Source organism: Pectinophora gossypiella, chromosome 13 (genome assembly GCF_024362695.1).
Source record: "Pectinophora gossypiella chromosome 13, ilPecGoss1.1, whole genome shotgun sequence".
In the NCBI taxonomy this organism is placed as follows: domain Eukaryota; kingdom Metazoa; phylum Arthropoda; class Insecta; order Lepidoptera; family Gelechiidae; genus Pectinophora; species Pectinophora gossypiella.
Genome location: NC_065416.1, coordinates 15,403,344 through 15,424,802, shown reverse-complemented (window position 1 = coordinate 15,424,802; position 21,459 = coordinate 15,403,344). Strand labels below are relative to the sequence as shown.

Here is a 21,459-nt window from a genome sequence, read left to right as displayed (position 1 = left end):
AAGGGATATTCAAATATCAAAATTAGGAATTAACAATATTATATTTACACTCAAATTATCAACTATGGTTAATTTTTAACAATTCTTTTTCACTAAAACTTTTTTCTTATTTTTCTTATGTATTTTTTTCTTCTGATTCTTCTTGCTGGACATTTCTTTTCCAGCGCCATCTTGGATTTTCTTGTTAGGTTTATTTCCGCCATTTTGGATCTTCCTTTGTTTAGTGTGCTTCCCGCCTTTTACAGCGACTGTTTCTTTTGTATTTTCAGTCTTTTGATCTGAAGCATCTTCTAATTTTCTCCTGTAAACGAAAATACTTAAATAAATGTATAATTTCAAGAAGATTACCGTGGTCCTGTTCACTTTCAGCTTCGGCTTAGGGCTTCGTTTGGGGATCGTATTTGACAGAATGAATCGAGTGGGCCGATAGCGGTAAGCGCCGAATGAGTATAGTTTATTTGTTTTTTGTACCAACTAATGCAATAATATGATATATTAATGTCATTAATAGTGAGATTTTAGCTGCTGAGAAGTTAGCCTCAACAGACTAGATGTTTTCTTTTTATGATGAATGTTGTGTTCACTTGTAATTGGCTTACATATGAGTACTGTTTAACTTTGTTTAATTATGTCCTAACTAAATATTATAATGTGCATAGCCGTAAGTGAACCATAAATAAATAAATGAAGGAAATCGTCGACTGCCGGTGTCTTGAAGTGTTTTTTGTCGCCTCTATTTTTATTATATTTTATTTGGGATGAAAAACAGCAGTACAAAATCATTACATTATAGTCTAAGCACTAAACAATTTATGTATATGTACAGCCAACAACAACATCCACATATTACTATACAGAATTCTGTGAAGAAGACATTATCATCAAGTTTCACATTAGATACAACTTAGCAGAGTTCAAAAGAAGAAAAAAGGATTATTGATTGGGTTCAGGTCGCAGGCTGTCCATGACAGCTCTCTTAAACTTAGGGGTGTTTAGGTAACATATGTCTAAATTAATAAAAAGACTATTATAAAGTTGTGCGACCCAGCGCAGGGGCACTCGTTTGCTGTTTGAAGTGTTTTTTGTCGCCTCTATGGCTAGAGTAATCGGGTCGTAATTGACGTATATAACGTCTTTTGGGCGCCGATACATTTCTGTACCCTTCCTACTTTTCTTTCGCAACTCATCACCATCAGCCCATTAACGTCCCCATTGCTGGGGCACGGGCCTTCCCTATGGATGGATAGGGAGATCGGGCCTTAACCATCACGCGGGCCCAGTGCGGATTGATGGTTATTAACGACTGCTAATGCAGCCGGGACCAACGGCATAACGTGTCTTCCGAAGCACGGAGGAACTCGAGATGGAAACTTTTTTTTGTTGTCACCCATCCTATGACCGGTCTTTGCGAAAGTTGCTTAACTTCAACAATCGCAGACCGAGCGGGTGTACCGCTGCGCCACCGAGCTCCACAAATACTTTCGCAACTATTAACCATTTAATGAGGAGGATTCTACAACATACTTGTTTCGTTTCTCCAATATAGTGGAGATGTTGTCTCGTCGTGGTGCCTTCGTCATCCTGGCCTTCCGTCTGCCGGCGCTCTGCTTCAGTTTCAACATGTATTCCGGCACTTCGCAACCGGACTGCTTCATCACTGATGCGATACTGCGGAGGAAAAATGTAGCTTAATAATGGTGCTGATTCCCGTAAACACCATCTAATTTTATTTTAAGTTATATCTGTCATTTTCTTATCCGCCGAAAAGGAAAGGGACGGGTAATCCACAAGCATAAAATTTATGGAACACACGTCAATTTTAAGCACAAATATAAAACAACCGTCTAAAAATTTTACATTGGCCAATAAACCGACAGAATTAAGTTGACAGCACAAGTCAAACGGTTTGCATACCAGCGAGATACCTTTTTGATTCGCCCGGGTTATTCATTCATTTACTCATTCTTCCTAAAATTAAGAGCTGTCAATCATCCGTCCCTTTCCTTTCGGCGGATAAGAAATTTACAGGTATAACTTAAAGTAAAATTAGGAGGTGTCTGCAGGAATCGGGCCAATATGTAGTATAAGCATCAAAATTGCAGTCAGAGTCTCGAAAGAAATGGATGAATAGACTGATTGCACTTATCGGTGTTTTTCGTAACGAAAACTTTGAGGGATGATTCAGCCCATGATTCTGAGTTGATATCAAGTGGAATTTTCCGTCGCAAAAGTATGGATCTGAAAATAATTTAAAAACAAATAAACGCTAAAATTTTCATTAATTTTCCGACAGGAAATTCCAGTTGATATTAACTCAGAATCATGGTCTGAATCATTCCCCTCAGTATTCGTTAGTGTCTTGTTGTGTATACAAAGTATGCTCCATACCCCCTCTAGTTGATCTAGGGGAGGCCTGTCCCCAGCAGAGGGACGTGGGCTGTTTAAATAAAGAAATGTACCTTACCTTCTAAGATTAGCAACATCATCTTGTGTGAAGAATGTAATCGCTTTTCCTTTTTGTCCAGCACGACCCGCGCGACCGATCCTGAAATAAGTAAAAGAAATATATAATATGTCGGTATATATGATATATATGATCATGTTTGGATAAAAATTGACGATTCAAAGTGTAACTATGTTACCAACTGAATAAAGATATTTTTAAATTTGAATATCAAGTGCTCAGCGGTGAAGGAAAACATCGTGAGGAAACCCACATTCCTGAGAAATGCATTTTCGGATGTGACCTAACCTGTATTGGGCTGGTTTTCGCGGGTTGGAAGGTCAGACAGGCAGTCGCTTCTGTAAAAAACTGGACCTGTCAAATTTTCAGGTTAGGTAAGCGGACCCTGTGAAAAACGGGATAATGCTAGGGAGATGGTGAAGGCGTTTATTGACTTTACCCAAATTCTATCGGCTGATGTCCATGGTGGCTAACGTCGGTAGATGATCAAACACGATGGAACACGATGTTCAGTCATGAGCAATATAATGTACCCACTTTAGGACTCTGTCGCACTGACATATTAGACATTTAGTGACACTTACAGTTCAATTTGTCAATGTGACATGGTACCAAAGTGTATACATATTAATGCTCGTGACCGTTCGTGCGTCACCTAACAGGGTCCACATAATATCAACGTCGTGGTTCACGCCGCGACTTGTGCTGAGTGAGGCCCTTTTATCTCAGGACGTCCATCACCACCTTATGATCATTTCGACAAACATCCGTCTTGCTTTTTTGTAATTGTTTTAGTGGAAATTTGATATGATGTTGTTGTCTTTTTTTTGTGTGGCGCCCTATTTATCCTATTCCATTCTATTCATTATCATACCTGTGTATGTAAGAGATGGCTGATGGTGGGAAGTCATAGTTGACAACTAGATTGACCCCGCGGAAGTCCATACCGCGTCCCATCAGCTCCGTGCAGATTAGGACCCAGATGCGACCCACGCGGAAACTGTGCACCACATTGTCCCGCTGGAAGGTACAAGTTTAACATAAGTTTACGACCATATTAACGGCCTCCGTGGTCCAGTGGTTGAGCGTTCTGCTCACGACTCGGAGGTCCCGGGTTCGAATCCCGGTGGGGACAATCACTTTGTGATTCCTAGTTTGTGTTAAAATGTTAGGACATTGCAGACTGATCACCTGATTTTCCAGAAAAATGATCCGTGCTTCGGAAGGCACGTTAACCCGTTGGTCCCGGTTACTACTTACTGGTGTAAGTACGTAGTCGTTACTTAAGTCACTTCAGGGGCTTTTGGCAGCTCAATAATAACCCTGATACACACACGATAAAAGAAAAAAAACCGACCATATTTCCAATTGGGTTGTGTACTAGGTTTAAGTTATTTAGATCTGTCTTTAGTTAGTAATATGAAATTCTTATTACTAACTAAAGACAGATCTAAAACTATTGAAAACCATTTTTTTTTATGAACTTACGTAACTGTAAGTCGGACATTTTATCACGTTTTTCTTTGAACACAGTGTGCTTTTTTCATAATTCCATAGTAAATTCGTGTTTTGACGTTTAGTAAAAAGTAACTGATTTGACTAGTTGGAAACTAGTCTATTGGGCTAATCAGATGTAAAAAAAGAAATTATTTCTTATAAAAGGATTCGAACCCGGGGCCTCAGGATCGTGAGTCCAACGCTCAACCACTGAACAATGGAGGCCGTTATACTTCTGATGGTAGGTTTTCACGCGAACGAAGTTGCGGGTAACAGCAAATAATAAATAATAGAGGATTTACCTGCGCTTGAGTTCTGTCTGCGTGTATGGCGTCGACATTGATACCATCGTAAATCAATTCCTTGAACAACTGCTTCGCGCGGTCTTTGCTTTGGACGAACACTGGAATGGTTAATAAGATGATAATAATGTAATAATTACATTGTAATTCATAGTAACAGTATTACTCTGGGCGCCATCCCACTCGAGTCAGACATTTTTTTTTTGACGTGACTTATTGTAGATTTCTGACAAGAGGCATTAACTATTTGGCCGGACAAATGGAGAGCGCTGTTGGCTCTCACCCGGTACAATATTTAAGACAACAGGCCTGAGGGTGCCCAGGGCGTCGTCTAAGAGGAGCGTGTCAGACAGAGTACTACGCGGCGGAAGGCAAGAGGGGAAACCACTGCCCTATTTTTCCCTAAAAAAAGTAGCATGGAGAATGCTACGCCGACAAGAGCGTCATCTCCTTAGCATTAACCTGAAGATTTGACAAGTCCGGTTTTATACAGAAGCGACTGCCTGTCTGACCTTCCAACCCGCGAAGGGAAAACCAGCTCAATACAGGTAGGTCACATACCTCCGAAAATGCATTTCTCGCATGCAGTTTCGTCACGTTTTCTTCCACCGCTGAGCACGTGATAACCATTTATGATCCAAACATGAATTCGAAAACAATTTCGACAATGACAACAGGCTGGATTCGAACCAGCGACCTCAAAGTGAAGAGCAAGCGTTCTACCAACTGGGCTATCTCGGCACGCCATAGTCTGTGTAAACTAGTCAAAAAGTCTCACCTAAAACAGGAGGTTTCAAACCCTTCTGCACGAGTTGTCTGAACGCAATCAGTTTTCCGTTTTCATTGCCACAGTACAATAACTCCTGCTCCACCAGGTTTGTTGCTGCATTCCTGGGAAAGGACAAAAAATACTTTCCAAACCTGACATAACATACCATCGCAAGAACCGTATCGCCGTATATAACGGTCGAGTCTAGTGTTAGTGAAAACTGCACTTCTTCTAACGTGTGGGTTGCGAGGTGAATTACCAAACTCAACAACCCTGGTGTCAGGGTTATAATTGAGCCGCCAAAGGCCCCTGACATGGCTCATATAACAATTACTCACTTACATCAGTAAGTAGTTTTAAGACAACAGGCCTGAAGGTGCCCAGTTGGGCGCGGACCTCGGCTCAGGGCGTCGTCTGAGAGGAAGAATATTTGAAAGAATTAATACACATAGCGATAAGCGCTGATGGAGGGAAATCGTCGACCACGCCGGCGGGGCCAAGCCCCAAAGACAAGACTGATGCTCCTACCTCTGTCCCACAGTGACGTTGATCAGGCCGCGCATGTGGTGGCGACACCACTTGGCCACGCTGGGCGTGTGCGTGGCACTGAACATGGCCACGCGCCGCTGCTTGCTGCCACACGCCGACATTATCTCGTCCATCTGCTGTCTGAAGTCTGACTGCTGTTCTGTTGAACCCTCGAACATTTTGTCCGCTTCGTCTATTACTAGCCAGCGCACCCTAAAAAGGAACAGTCATGTTTAAATAAAAAGTCGTATATGTCGTGGCCAGATCTTAGAATTGATAATTTCATGACGTGCTCGATCATTTAATGAAATGGTCATATTTCATGAAATAGAATATTATTCGTTGGCCACATCATGATGTAGTTTGGCCAGATCAATGAACACAAAACTTTTAACAATATGAACAACTAAATGCATGATTACTTCATGATATGGCCAAACGTTGGCAATTATATCGTAAAATTAGTAACATTATTCACCGGTAGTGGCGCTGGTGTCGATTATATTTAAAACTTGATTGATATTATAATCTCTGAATCATGTAATTGTACAATTTTCCATATCGAATAGGTACATAATTTTGAACCTAAGAAATTAATCGAGTAATATTATGAACCATCAATGACCCATGATCTCTATCCGTGAAAGGGTTAAGTATCATAATATACTCCCCTCGGTTTTAACCTCCGAGGAAAAAGGAAAAAATAACCTAACCTAACTCCAGTGGGACCCAATGATCCTTTGATTAAGCAGTGTTGTGGCTTAAAATACTTACTTTTCAAGCGTAATGCCGACATTATCCTGATTTAGTAAATAGCAGAGTCGATTTGGTGTACTTATTACAATATCTGAAATTGAAATAAAATGGATCATTAAATTACACAACCATAAAATTCAAAAAATTCAAAAATATCTTTATTCAGTATGTAACACTTTGAATCGTCAATTATACATAACGAACGTCTTATCCGCCTAAAACTACTGCAGCTTCTCACGACCTGTATATACATTGAATAGTAATGACTATCTTTCATTGTCCAGAATCAGAACCATTAATTCAACGTACTAATTGGATCGTGTATCTAAAACTAACGAAAAATATTTTCTTTTTTCTATTTAACTTATTTATGAAATTTAATAAAGAAAAAAATAATAATAAGGGCGACATTTTGTCACGTTTTTCTTTGACGTCACAGGTTGCGTTTTCATACAAATCCCATAGTAATTTCGTGTTCTGACGTTTAGTAAAAAGTAACTGATTTGACTAGTTGGAAACTAGCCTATTGTTGCTTGATATTAGGATCAGATATTTGGTAGCCTGAAAGATCCCTTATTAATTTTCAGGATGTATGGTCACGAGCATTAATATGTATACACGTTGGTACCATGTCACATTAACTTTTTTGACAAATTGAACTGTAAGTCTCACTATATGTCAAATATGTTAGTGTGGCAGAGTCCTAAATACCCACTTTATATTGCTCATGCACTGTATAGGTATGTCTGTCAGTTGTGATCTCTTTCACCAAACACTTCAGGACCCCGATACCGACCCCGCCGGCGTGGTCGACGATTTCCCTCATTCAGCGCTTATCGCTATCGACCCACTAGGGTCGATTAATTCTTTCAAATATTTTTCCTCTCAGACGACGCCCTGAGCCGAGGTTCGCGCCCAACTGGGCACCCTCAGGCCTGTTGTCTTAAACGTTGTACCGGGTGAGAGCCTTCAGCGCTCCCCATTTGTCCGGCCAAGTAGTTAATGCCATCTGCGGCAAATCTACAATAAGTCACGTCAAAAAAAAAAGTGATCTCTTTTCTTTTTTTTTTCTTCTTTTCTCTTTTCTCATTTTTCTTAGTTATTTTTATAGTCATTGTGCTCTAAAAATATATATTTGCAATATACATGACTAGTGTTCGGTAGAAAATAATCGATCGGCCTCATCTCGATTGATACATCACTATGTTACGTCACAACACTGGTTTTTGTATTTTGACAGATCTAACTTGTATCGCGCATTGAAACTATTGTGAAATAAATAGGAATATTTAAATATAATCACTAATTATACCCAACTAGACATCGTTTAATACTTAATTTTTGAGCTGCAGATGGCATTAACTACTTGGTCGGACAAATGGGGAGCGCTGAGGGCTCTCAGCCGGCAAAAGAATTAATAAAACAGGCCTGAGGGTGCCCCGTTGGGCGTGAACCTCGGCTCAGGGCGTCGACTCTGTTTAATTCTACTCACCACTCTTCCTAATAGTAGCTTCTCGTTCCTTCACCTTACTTTCCTTCACTGTTCGGAGCACACTAACCCTCAGTTCAGTTCCAGCACTCAAGCGTAATGCTTCACGGTATATCTGATGGGCCAGCTCCCTTGTTGGACACAGTATGAGGGCTCTTGGGCCACCCTGTGGGGCACCTAGGGCGTGAAGTATGGGGACGAGGAATGCGGCTGTCTTGCCAGAGCCGGTAGGGGCACAAGCTAGGATTTGACGGTCCTGTTGACAAGAATGTTGGGTGAATTGTAACAATAACAAATAATGAAGTGAAGTGTTATGTCATTCAAATGGTGTTTCCTTCCATTTGGTAATAACACCAGACTTGACCGGTTTTTTGACATTATTATTTTCTGATTCATGATCTTTTTTTTTAATTCTTCTTCTCTCTTTTACTTTTAATCCTTTTATTTCCCCTGTTGGGAAATACTGATATCTTCTCTTGTTAACTCTCACATCTCCCTAGCATTATCCCGTTTTTCACAGGTTCCGCTTACCTAACCCGAAGATTTGACGGGTCTGGTTTCTCTTGTTAACTATAATGTAAAAAAACCTATCAGAAATAAAGTCTTATAATATATGTATATATATCATACCTCCAACATACAAGGCAAGGCCTGCCTCTGAATAGGGGTGGGTTCGGTATACCCGCACTGTTTGACGCTCTCCACCAGAGCCTGAGACACTTTATACCGCGTTATCAGATCTGAGAAGTCTTGCAAAGCAGCCGGGATGTGACGACCCACAGCCTTAATACCATATTCGTTGCGGAATCTATTTTGCTGGAAAATTAAAATGTATTGTATTTTTAAATTTAAGATATAAAATGGGATGGTAAATTTAAAGTGTATCATTTTATTAAGACTTGAGCAAATTGTTGATTATTTTTAAACACTATTTTGTTTTTATATTATTTTGTTATGGTATTTCTTTAAAAAGAATAAAAATATTTTGATTTGTTAACAACTACTGCTTATTAGATTTCATGTATTTTATTTTAAATAACTTTTTTTAATTCTTTAGTCAGATAAAATTTTACCTCTTCTAATTCTAATTTCTTTTTCAAGTCTTCTGGCTTTTCTTTTATCTTTTTCTTTCTCTTTTTATCACCGGCTTTGACACCTTCAACAAGTTGCAAATCCTCATCTTCTGAGTTCTGGCTGTCAGAAGCTCCATCTGTCTGACCTTCTGATTCAGACCCTGACCCTAAATCATGAATTCCATTTTGTATATCTTCCTCATTGTCACTTGGCTCTTCTTTTTTTATTTCCTCTTCTTTTTTTAATTTTGGCTGTTTTGGTGTTTCATTCTGAAAATAAGATTTTCAATTGTAAGTTTTTTTCAGAAAGTTTTTAAGAATCTTTTTGTCTTATTAAGCTATTAACCAGGCTAAAAAAATATCGAGAAAAAAACTTAGACCGCGTAGGAGTATGCTCCATAACCTCTCCGGTTGATCGAGGGGATGCCTGTGCCCGTCAGTGGTGATGTGTAAGGGCTATTTAAGTTTATGTCAACTTCAACTTTATGGTTTATGGCAACCCGTATAGTAGACAACCATTAGGTACTGCCAGAGTCATATATAGAAAAGACACTAAACTTGTCCATAGAGAATGTCTGGAAAATGTATCCAAAGTCAATACAGGGATAACTATTCAAGTCTAAGACAAGTATACAAGTAAACAAGTAGACAAGTAAACTCTATCAAGTTGTTTATAGTCTATTCAACTGATAGTAAGTAATTAATGCTTCTTTTAATTATCATTTTCAAGTCTAAATAAGAGATTAGGTTAATGTTGTGCAGTCGGAATTTAACAAATATTTAATACAATTGTCGTTCGAAAAGAAACCATATATCCAGTTTCAGTGAATATGTAAGTAATTTCTATCTATTCTCTTGACTATCACAACTATTTACAAAATGTTAATTCAATAAAATCATTGTTATACGAAATTAAAGTAACATAGGTTATGGACACAACTTACATTGTTTTTGACGCCTAAAACACGGTGCTTGAAAGTTAAACCTTTAGTTAATTTCTTAAAAATGTCGTAAGCATCCATTTTATATACATTTAAGTTATATTTTTAAGTTAAAAACTGAAATTAACACACGTGTGAATAGCACTTGTTGACAACGCGAATGTCACTGTCAAATACGCAAATTTGGTTGTCACGATGACAGTTTTGGAGTCGTTCGGAAAGATAGGTAGCTAGAAAGAAAACTTATGTAAAATTAAATTGAAAAAAAGCACTATCATTATTTATTATGGAATGTACAATAAAATGAAATAAATAATTATTTGTAAAAGTAAATTTATTTTAAGGACTCATGATTTTTGGGATAATAAACTAATCCACGCAATTTTGACCAGCTTCTCGTTCTAACCATTAGGTGGCGCATTCATCACTTCACGGATTTTAAACGAAAGATTGCGGTAAAACGCGCCAAGCCAACAAATTAAGGGCTTTTCGGCGGGAAACGGGAACGGGACAGTTGCTTTCTTCATTGAGTAATCTAAATAATTAATACGAAGTGGTGTTTTGTGGTTAATGATCGCATTAAGTTAGTCAGAAGACATTCGCGAGTGTTATTATATTGGAGTATTCAATGAACAAAGTGTATCTGCCTATTTTCGCTTCGTGCTGGGAAGCCGCTTCATAGCTCAAAAGTTTATGCGGACTTTTGAGTTAATTCGTTTGGGGTTCGGAGTAGGAGTCTACTCCGAGGGTGGGGGCTTAGGTTTCATCATCATCATTCATCACCTTTCATCATTTCATTAATCATCAAGAAAAAAAAATACGTAAGACATGGCTGTATGGGCATAGTTCCCTTTGCCTTACCCTTCGGGGAAAACCAAAACAAAAAAAAAAAAAACCAACAAATTAAATGTCAAAACTTTTTGGTTATCTATCAGATTATTAGTTTTAAAATTATATATCGATAGAGAAATTATTAGTTAGATGGATTTCTTTGCTTATCCCATCTCAGAGTTTTCATACTCTGTGTATGTGCCACCAAGCTTTCGAACGGAGATTTGCAGGCAGTAAGAGGTCAGTAATTTTTATTTGAAGAGATCGTTGTTCATACAAATGTATTTTATTTAATACTTACTTGTAATTTATTTTTCTCAGAGTTTTCATACTCTAGTTGTATGTGCCACCAAGCCTTCGAACGGAGATTTGCAGGCAGTAAGAGGTCAGTAATTTTTATTTTCTTGAAGAGATCGTTGTTAACACAAATGTATTTTATTTAATACTTACTTGCAATTTATTTGTATTATGAGCCATTAGCTATATTTATACTTACTTATCTGCTATTACGGTATCTTTTTTAACGCAAACAAAAGCTCCGAGCTCACCATTTATTTTTTGCTTCTGGTGTGTACCAAGTTGTTTCAATCCTCGTACAATAGGGAGGGGATAAACAAACAAATAAAAATACACAACAATTCATTGGAATCACTGCGAGTTTATTTCATACTTTTATTACATCCAACTGTTTATATTTGTTGAGAATCAGATGCGGGCTGTGAACCTAAAAGTACCGCCAATAAGCAGTTTAGTCCCGATTACCCAAACGAGTCAGAATAGATACTTATAGTACTAAGCCAACTGACAATTGATATGTACTTCAACGCAGCCGAGTGGATTCCTTATTCACATATATCAACAACATCAAAACAAGTAAAGACACCTCCATTTAATGAATTACATGATAGCAAACTATATTGGAATCTCGAGTATAGTCTTTTTAAGTTAGAAAAATCCATACTCTTTCTGTTTCATATCTTTTTGGTTGATCATCAATACTACAGCCACGTTCTTATTAATTTCATATTCAGAATGGATTTTTAAAGGTGGCAGTCCAAAATGGCAGTGATAATTTATAGACTTATGCTAATTAAAATAAAATATCTTAATTTATATTCTTATGTTTACTGAATTTAGTTGGTTTTTAAAGCTTAGCAAGATAACACGGATTGTCGCTATAACAAGCATATACTTCAGGTTTTTCTTTACCTTTTACCAAAACTTGTTTTTAGAACATTCCAATATAATTTGCTATGACGTAAATATTAATTTCTCCAGCCACTGTGATCTGTAATTGAGACAGTTGTATTATAAAACTAAAGTTATAAGATATATTAAAAACATTTTGGCACTGACTAATGAGCTAGTCTATTGTATACTCTACAACTGTAAATTATACTGACTTTTTTCTGCTTCCTATTACGTATTTATAACGTGAGATATAGTTGATAATACGTATTTTTCATACTTTCCCTGCTCAACATTTATAGATAACTCAAGATTGACTTCGAGCAGAATTTGGAGTGGGAAAAATATACAACGTAACTTTTACAGTTGTCGAATATTTGCTAAAGTTTACCTCAATGACAGATTTCAGTGAGCGTCACATCCTTCACTTCGTAATTCCACCCAATACACCCTACAACAATAGTACTTTAAGTGTCTTCACCGACTGAAATAGATGTTTTCAACTTACAACAATTTTCAAGAGAAGCCCTAACTCCCTATACTTAGGCAGAGTCGGATTCGGGTTGATGCGAGAAGGCTTCCCACTTGAAACGTGGGAAATTTATCTGTTTGAGATTGGCAGTCAAACTTGTCTTTCCGCTGCACCAGCCCTACAGCCGACCCTTGGGCCCATTACCACAGGCCCCCTCACACCTATTACCTTACTTCATTGATACACAATACTATGAAACATTTTTGTACACCCCACATCCCTTTCCGTACATTAAAAGTATAACAAAACTCATTTAACTAAATGTATTTAACACATATTTTTCTTCTTTGATCAACGAGATGGCAAAACTATAACTTTTACACAATAGTAACACAATATTAGTTTAGGCTTAATAAATTGTCGTAAGTGTTACATACGCGCGAATGATTTACCTTTCAATTAAATACAATAAATTAATTTACTTTTCTTTGTCCACCGAGGGTATGTATCACCTAAGACGTTAGCTTATAAGAAAAAAAAGATGCTAATAAAAACGCAGATCGTGCATACATTAAATTAAGAAAAAATAAGAAAAAAATCTAATCCTAAGTGTGTCAGCAAAAATATAGTGCAGTTAAAATTAGAATTGCCACTTAATTAACTTTGACATATAAACTGTTCTCTTAAAAATATTATCTGTGTATAAAATGTGTCACCCAAGCATAACAAGTAACAGTGGCGTCAGTTTGAAATTAACAGCTCAATCTTCGCTACTACTCTTCAACTATCAATACATTTAATCGGAATATAATGAAACGTTTTCGCATCTTATATAAATAGAAGCTACAATGAAATTCAGCTATTAATTCCAAAAGCGTTACCACATATTCACTTTATCTGTAGATAAAAAGTTAATTCTATCAATATAACGGAGTATATTGTATGTCATAAGTGTGTATATGTAAATACTTTTTATATAGGTACTGTAAAAGATGGGTAGTCAACGAGAATTGCTCGACCGAGTGAAAACGAATGAATTACTTAGTATTAATACTTATTAGATTTATATAAAAAGTTGTAAGTGCACTTTGAGTTATGGAACTATAGTCTTATTTATGAAACTATTGTAGACTAGCAGATGCTTCGCGAATATTGTATAAAACGTACATTTGATCAATGCGAATACACACTTGTAAAAACTGAGCATTTTAAGTGTATATCAGTTTTAAAAATTTCAATCTGATCTTTGTCTCAGTGAAATATATTTGCCATTTATTAGTGTATTCTCACAAGTGTTATGGCGAAGGATCTGCTAGTTAGTCTTAGTGATATATAACTATAATTACTGAGGTACTGTGGCGAATTGGGAACTATTGCTAAAACTGTATCATTACAATATATAACATCATAGTGGAAGATACTGATATACATATTAAAGCTATGGGCTCAAGAATATATCGACTTTGAAAAACTGTAACATACAAATATTAGAGCCTTGTATACGACCATGTATGTTAGTCGATTTACTCTTAAAACGGTTCCGTTACCCCGATCGAGCAATTTTAAAAATTATTTCATATAATTAACTATTGTAGAATCTGGGTCGCCTGTGTTTTAATCATTGTATGTTCTATAATCAATAATGTTTATACAAAAATTAAAATACAGACGTGAACTATTGCATTTTAAACATGGTAATGGATCAACAAAATAATGTGTGTATGGGAAAAACTATATAACAACTGTAATAACATAATTTGACATTTACAATATCTATATTATGTAAAATACGAATTGTCCTGTTGGCGTAACATGTGGTTTAAGTAATACATAAAATTCTACCCTAAAATGTGTTTTCAAAAGACATGTAGTATGTAATATAATACATAAGCGAATACGTAGTTCTTTCTTCAACTTTTGAAAGTTAAGATAAAGAGTTGGCTTTGAAAAGCTGTGAAAGAGAAAAGATATTCCTTAAAGATGGAATCACATCTCACAGCATGGAACAGCACTTTCTTATACTTCTACCCTTTTCCGACACTCAGGACTGACGTTTGCTGAAGCGAGATAATGATGCGGTGCGGCCGGATGTAATTCAACCCTTACTTTACATATCTTTAAAAACACTCAATTTTAGGATAAAAAGCACAGAGTAGCTAATAGTAATACGTTAAAAGTAAACAGTTAATACTTACTACAATGGAGGTAATACTTAGTTAAAAGCAAGTTTGTGAACAGTTTGTGAACTTGTCTGTTTAAAACTAGGCACTGCTTATTTCTTCGCCCCTAATACATTTGCCATAATTATAAAAGTATACATTTCAATTAAAATAATCGATTTTATATAATTTTCAATGTACCTTACTTCATCTGTAATATTAAACAAAAGACGCGGATGATTTTTTAAAAAAATTGAAAAAGTATACACTTCATAATGACATAACAGGGATTCTTAATTTATTTGGCAAAAATAAAATATCTATGCGCTACAATTTGCTATTATCGCATACTTATATAATCTTGATGTTTTATATTAGGTAGGTATATATTATAGCTATCCCTATGGTGTCATAGTGAAGTATATTATCCTATATTTACTTACGGTAGGCTATTGAAATAGTTGTACTGTTATGAAGGCATCCCGTTGTTGATTATTTGTGCATTACACTAATTAGTAACACAGTCGGTAAAGTTAACGTAAGTCACTTTGTTAAACTTAACATTTACCTGGCAAAGAAGCGAAAAGAATATACTTGATAACCAGACCGTTCTAGCATTTAAATATATATATATAAAAAAAAGTTTTTTCTCACTTATCATCTTACTATTAAAAAATGCAGGATTTTGGTATAAATTGCAAAATATATACGTAACTCTTATTGTTTCGCTGTAACTGTATATTATTTTCTATTTTTGTATTACTGGTCATGTTTTTGTTTTTGGTACTGTATATTTTTGAATTTTTTAGCTGCGTTTATTTGGATTTTTTTTTGCCGACACATAATATCCAAACTTAACTCAAACCCTAATAATAAGACCTAGGGGTTTAAAAGGCCACATCGAAGTAATTCATCTAAAATAGAAATATTGCAATTTGACATTTGCACATATAAAAGTAAGTGCGCAATGCAAACAAATGTCAAATAGCAATATTGCTTTCTTATATGAATTGCTTCGATGTGGCTATTTTAACCCCCCCCCCGGTCATGATTTTGCTTTTGGTACCTACTGTATATTTTTGAATTTTTTAGCTGCGTTTATTTGGTTTTTTTTTTGCCGACACATAATATCCAAACTTAACTCAAACCCTAATAATAAGACCTAGTAACAATCACCAACGGCTGTCTCCTAAATTTGATGTAATCGCAGCTGTCAACTGAGATCAAAATTTAGAACCCATAGTCGTCCAAGTAATCTGAATACATTTTTGGAAAATATGAGTAAAATCGCAAAAAATGAGGGGTTGATGAGGTTGGTAATCCACCTCACAACCCACACGATAGTAGTAGTAGTATCGCAAAAGATACTGATTTTTTTTCGATGCCGATGCGTAAAGGCAATAATTGCCGTAGACCATTCTATCTGTAGCTAATTTATAAATTTATTCATCTTAAAAATTGCTATAACCGTCGTGATTGATATAACAACTTTTTTAAGCATTTTGAAACCGAAAAGATGGCATATTTCCAAAATAAGTATGCATATTCTTGGCGACAACGGGCGAACACCAAATAACAAAATGCGGAAAAATAATCCAAAACTTTTCAACGAAGCCATTAACAACAAGCCTACAAACAGCCAAAATCAATAAGAAATAATTGCACAGCGAAAACAATAAACGCAAACACTAAACGTTATAGAGACTACGTCTAAGTTTCACTATTAATAAATCCATTAGTAGAATATATAAAAATCCTTTCCATTAATGATTTTATCTATTTACTATTTAGTTAATAATATCACGAGGCTTCTATTCCCAAACGATGCCACGGTACTTCAATTATGTATGTAATCACTAAACTTATAAAATATTTACAATTCATACTACCCGCTTGCTTTTTCACTTCTAAGCTCCAGCTAAATCAATATGATGAATATTCCCGGACCGATGTTAATGCATTACTAACGAAATCTATACAGCTTCACGTGTAACAGTCAAATAAAAATTAAAAACAATATAATATATTTGAGGTATTACGAAAAATGGAGGTATATGCGTTTTAATCGGGGATAACCTCGTTATATGCACGAAAAAAAGTAATTAATCGAAGTAAACGAGCCCTCTACGAACCCTCTTCGTTTTATAAACTAAGCTGAGGTTAAAATGCAAGTTAACTAATGTTAAAAACTATTTGGATACACCAAATAACATCCCATTAAATGTAAACTCATATATCACAAAGTATGACGAATAATTATGTAACATTCCGAACTGAAAATAAAATACAAAAACTTAAATTAATTCCTTAACCCAAGTTACTTAACATCGGAAAAATAAATGCAAAAATGACGCACAATAGTAAAAAGGCATGGTCGACTATTCGCAAACTCACCAGCGAGACTCCCCAACCCTCTTCGCCCAGCCTAGTCACAGCCAACCAGATTGCTCACCAACTTCTTCTGAATGGAAAGTCACCGGGTCGCCTCGGTAGGATCCCCAAACCAAAAGACACCACGGACACCTGCGATAATGTCAGTAAGCCCTTTGACTTAACCGGTATCAATTCTGCAGTAAAAAACCTAAACTGCGGTAAAGCCTCTGGTGTCGATGGCGTCTCAGTGGAGCAAATAAAACACCTTGGCCCTGTTGCGGTGTCATGGTTGCTGCAAATGTTCAACCACTGCCTAGAACATGCAACTATCCCCCGGCTCTGGCGAAAGGCAAAGGTCATCGCAATTCTCAAGCCGGGCAAACCAGCTGACGATCCAAAAAGCTTTCGGCCAATATCATTATTGTGCCATACATACAAGCTGTTTGAAAGACTGCTGCTAGCCCGGCTTACCAGCTTGATTGACCCAAAGTTAATATCTGAGCAGGCGGGCTTTAGACCAGTTAAATCTTGTTGTAACCAGACACTTAAACTAACGCAACACATTGAAGACGGTTTCGAGTCAGGACTGGTAACAGGTGCTGTGTTCGTCGATCTTTCCGCAGCTTACGATACTGTGAACTTGAGGCGATTGATGTGTAAGGTGGAGTCTCTCACAAATGACAAAAAATTTGTCAATGTACTCCGCGAACTCCTACACAACCGCCAGTTCCGGGTCCATCTCCTGTCGGAAAAAAGTCGTTGGAGAACACAAAGAAATGGCCTGCCCCAAGGCAGTGTATTAGCGCCAATTCTGTTTAATGTATACACCAACGACCAACCGTCAAGCCCCCACACGTCCCGCTTCTTATATGCAGACGACCTTGCTCTGACCTCCCAGGCTTCCAGCTTCGAACAGGTTGAAGTCGATTTATCGAATGCCCTGCAAACCCTGGGTGAGTACTATGACGCCAACTCTCTACGGCCAAACCCGAGCAAGACTCAAACATGCGTCTTCCACCTACGTAACAAAGAGGCGGGCCGCAAGCTCAACATCCAATGGCGTGGGGTACCCATTGAACACAGCGATGTCCCAAAATATTTAGGTGTCGTTCTGGACAGATCACTAACCTTCAAGAAAAACTGTGAAAGTGTCAAACAGAAGGTGCACTCCAGAAATAGTCTTTTGCGCCGACTAGTATCCTCGAAATGGGGAGCTTCGCCTGGTGTCCTGCGAACCACTGGACTGGCGCTTTCTTTCTCTGCAGGCGAATATGCGTGCCCGGTATGGGGCCGTTCAGCCCATGCTAAGTTGGTGGATACAGCATTAAATGAAACCTGCCGGATTATTACTGGGTGCCTGAAGCCAACCCCGGTACAATTGCTGTATCCACTAATTGGAATAGCGCCTCCGGAGGTTCGCAGGACCGTAGCAAACTCGGTAGAGAAGGTCAAAATGATGAACGACAAACGGCATCCACTCCACGGCTATCATCCTGTGCCGCAAAGGCTGAAAAGCCGCAAAAGCTTCGCCAAGTGTGTGTCGCCTCTACGTGACAGGGACCGCTCTAAAGAAAGATGCAGGATCTGGCAGGAACGGGTACACCTCCCAAAACCTTTTGTTTCGCCGTCCGAGAGACCTCCGCCAGGTCTTGATTTGCCTTGGCTTACCTGGAAGTCTCTAAATAGACTTCGGACTCAGGTGGGCCGAAGTAAGGACAATTTGTTCAGGTGGGGTTTCTCGGATGGCTCGGACTTAAAGTGCAAGTGCGGCACTGTTCCCCAAACGATGGAACATCTTACATCGTGTCCTGCGTGCCCGAACACCTGTACGCAGGAGGATCTGATGAGCGCTGCAGATAGCGCCATACTTGTTGCCAAGTTTTGGGCCGATACAATTTAGTTTGCCATCGACACGATAAGAAGAAGAAGAATGCAAAAAATATAAACTTGATCGCTAAGTTGAAAGGTGATTTTAAAGTTGCATTGGCGCTATTGATATATAGAACTTGCATTGTTTTATATTATGAATGTTTTAAAAGTGCTTAGATACTGTTTGGTTGATTTAGTCCCCCAAAATTGTTATTTTAAAATGTGCTAATGAGAAACTGAGCAACTTCGCATATACAAAGCTATTTGATATATTTTCATACCTGTGAATTGTCTGGCATTGAATGCATAACCATCCCTATTAAAATAGTTCTTACTATGTTTAGTTGGGGGTGCATACTGAACTAATTGTTCAAAAACTTCACTTTGAGTGATTGATATGTTTCCCAAAATATATGGAAATTACTGTTTATGCATAAGGATATGGCACAATATTAGATTAAAGATTTCAATAGAAGTGGTTTCAGAATGTTAAAACTCTATTGGAAATAAATGCAATGTGGCAATCATGATCCCACAACGTTCTTTGGTTTTTTTGATATATCACGGTGTTAAGAATACTTCGTATATTTACTGTAGAGATATTTTGTGATATGTTGATTTAAGATTTGTCTATCATTTCTTCCTGTTTTTATTATTTTATGATATCTGATCAAACACCCTGAGTAGATATGTATATATCGTATATACCAGACAAATGCGGTTTCCAAGCATTTCCCTACGATATAGTAAATAAAATATTTTTTTAAATCTGCAGCCATCTTATGGTTATTCCTAAGACTTTTTTTGAGAATAATTAATATAATAATAATAATCTAATAAATTTTCAATAACGAGACGTCAGCTACGTTGGTCGACATTCAAATAAGAACCACTATACACTCATAGAGAGAAATCCGAAAATGGATACAGATTAATATAATTCTATTAATTAATACCTAAATCTACGTATTTTTTTACAGAAGAAACGATTATTTTTTGTTTCATGATTTGAAATCATGCTCACGTATACGATCGTCGAACTGCTTTTCGAAGACCCACGTTCAGACGCAATAGAACCTGGGTTCTCGATTGACATTTACTATTCAGCAATTAGTTGCAAGGTTACAACAACCAATCACAGAAGTCTGCAGTAACATGATCTTGTCTCGCGATTGGTCAGGAGAAATCCACCGATCTTGCTGCCTTTTGCTGAACAGTAAAAGTCAAAAGAGGACTGCGGCTTGCGTCTCTATTCTCTACGTCACGCTCACTCTTAACCCTGTATTCAAGGATCCCAGATGCCAGGCCGGCAAGCAAACCTTGGCATAATTCCTTTTTCGAAACGTCATCGAGACCTGTACTATCGTTCGCCAGTCGACTCTAATTCCTACACACGGAAGTTCCGACGCCCCACGGCAAGAAGACGAACGAAGGCACGGCTTACATAATATTATCATTATTATTATTGATGATAATCTATTATTGAAGCCAAAACGCACATAGAATTACAAATATTGTTCAATTAGACGTAAATTTTGTACTTTCGAAATCAGATTCTAAGAAGTCTTTATTTTTTTATTCAACATCAACAGTTTTCATTTATTCTAAAAATTTTGGAATTAATCCCTAAATAATCTGTATTTTTTAAAATTTAGATTTGGCGTTCCGAAAAAAGTCTCTTTAAAAAATATTTTCTTTGCATTTTTAAATTTACTGTTTAAAATTTGTACGTTTTTTTTGTACAGTTACCGAATCTAATTTGACACTAGACATTTAATGAAAAGAGATTCAAAAAATGTATCTTCTCTTTAGAATACAGTTGGCATTATTTTGGCAGTACTAGAAATATTAATACTTTAGTATTGCTCTGGATTACATTGTCATTATGAACACTGAGTGAACATTTTCTCTAGAAAATGCCAGTAACATTCGTAGGTACTATGTTATATTTATTAGTCACAAAGCGAAGTTCGATCCTCGAAGCGTACACTAAGCGACCTCTACCAGTCGCGTGCGTCAATACTGTTTACGTAATTTTAAAACTAACGTCAATATTTTACTAATTATAATACGATTAACCATTAGAATGCGGCATAGTCCTGCATCATTTTGGCATAGTCCGTTATATTGCACATTTGTATGCTATCCCTTTCATGTCCGCGTCCGTGCCTCGAGGCAGGCGCGCTCGGTGCGGAGGCGCGCCTGGCCGAGGGAGAGTTGCCACCGGTTTACGCCATGGTTTGTGGTCATTGAAGGCCGGGCGGCAGCTGCGGCGCGTGCTCGGCGGCGCCCAGGTCGAACAGGTGGTGCGGCGAGGGCGCCAGCGCGCTGTGCAGCGCTGACGTCTTCAGCAGCCGCTTCAGCATGCCGCTGGAGCCCCGGTGCTGGAGGCTCTTGTGCGTGGTCAAGGAGTTCTTGGTCCTGTACCTTCGGTGGCAGAACTCGCACACGTACAGTGTATCGGACTGCTCGTGCTTGTCTTGGAAGTGTCGTTTCAAGGAATAGTAACAAGAAAATGTCCTGCGGCAGTAGGGACACTCTTGCGGCTCGTTAATACCGCCGGCCGTCGGCGGGGGCATACGGAGGGGCGGGACAGCTGGAAACATTAAAAATGCACATTCAAATATCAACAATGCGGTCGAAAGATATTCTCCCAAAAACTTGAGTAGGTTTTTGTTAGCAGCAACATTGAAAAACAGTTCACGAGACAATAAATTTTAAAAATTGAATACGCTTATTCCAGTATAA

At 37.6% G+C, this 21,459-nt stretch overlaps 2 protein-coding genes across 2 annotated transcripts in view; both read right to left on the bottom strand.

The window, feature by feature from the left end:
• Positions 1–22: 22 nt before the first annotated feature.
• LOC126372134 (probable ATP-dependent RNA helicase DDX52) lies at positions 23–9,976 on the bottom strand. The gene is made up of 12 exons (XM_050017735.1): positions 9,823–9,976; positions 8,879–9,148; positions 8,436–8,621; positions 7,809–8,061; positions 6,335–6,407; positions 5,561–5,773; positions 5,042–5,154; positions 4,264–4,364; positions 3,339–3,484; positions 2,465–2,545; positions 1,525–1,668; positions 23–301 (listed from the first exon to the last, which is right to left on the bottom strand). The coding sequence occupies exons 1-12, from the start codon at positions 9,898–9,900 to the stop codon at positions 76–78; spliced, it is 1,884 nt and encodes a 627-aa protein (XP_049873692.1). The 5' UTR covers positions 9,901–9,976; the 3' UTR covers positions 23–75.
• Positions 9,977–21,185: 11,209 nt separating this feature from the next.
• LOC126372161 (broad-complex core protein isoforms 1/2/3/4/5) overlaps positions 21,186–21,459 on the bottom strand; it is a 167,783-nt gene continuing 167,509 nt past the window's right edge. Inside the window, exon 12 of the transcript XR_007567119.1 lies at positions 21,186–21,307. The gene's annotated coding sequence lies outside the window, so the exon portion shown is untranslated. The remainder of the gene's footprint in view (positions 21,308–21,459) is intronic.

Coding starts and splice junctions, on each gene's coding strand:
- LOC126372134 (XM_050017735.1), bottom strand. CDS start 9,900: ATGGATGCTTACGACATTTTTAAGAAATTAACTAAAGGTTTAACTTTC. Junction 5,155..5,560: donor AACGTCACTGTGGGACAGAG/GTAGGAGCATCA, acceptor GTCCTTTCCCAG/GAATGCAGCAACAAACCTGG. Junction 1,669..2,464: donor GATGTTGCTAATCTTAGAAG/GTAAGGTACATT, acceptor TTTCCTCCGCAG/TATCGCATCAGTGATGAAGC.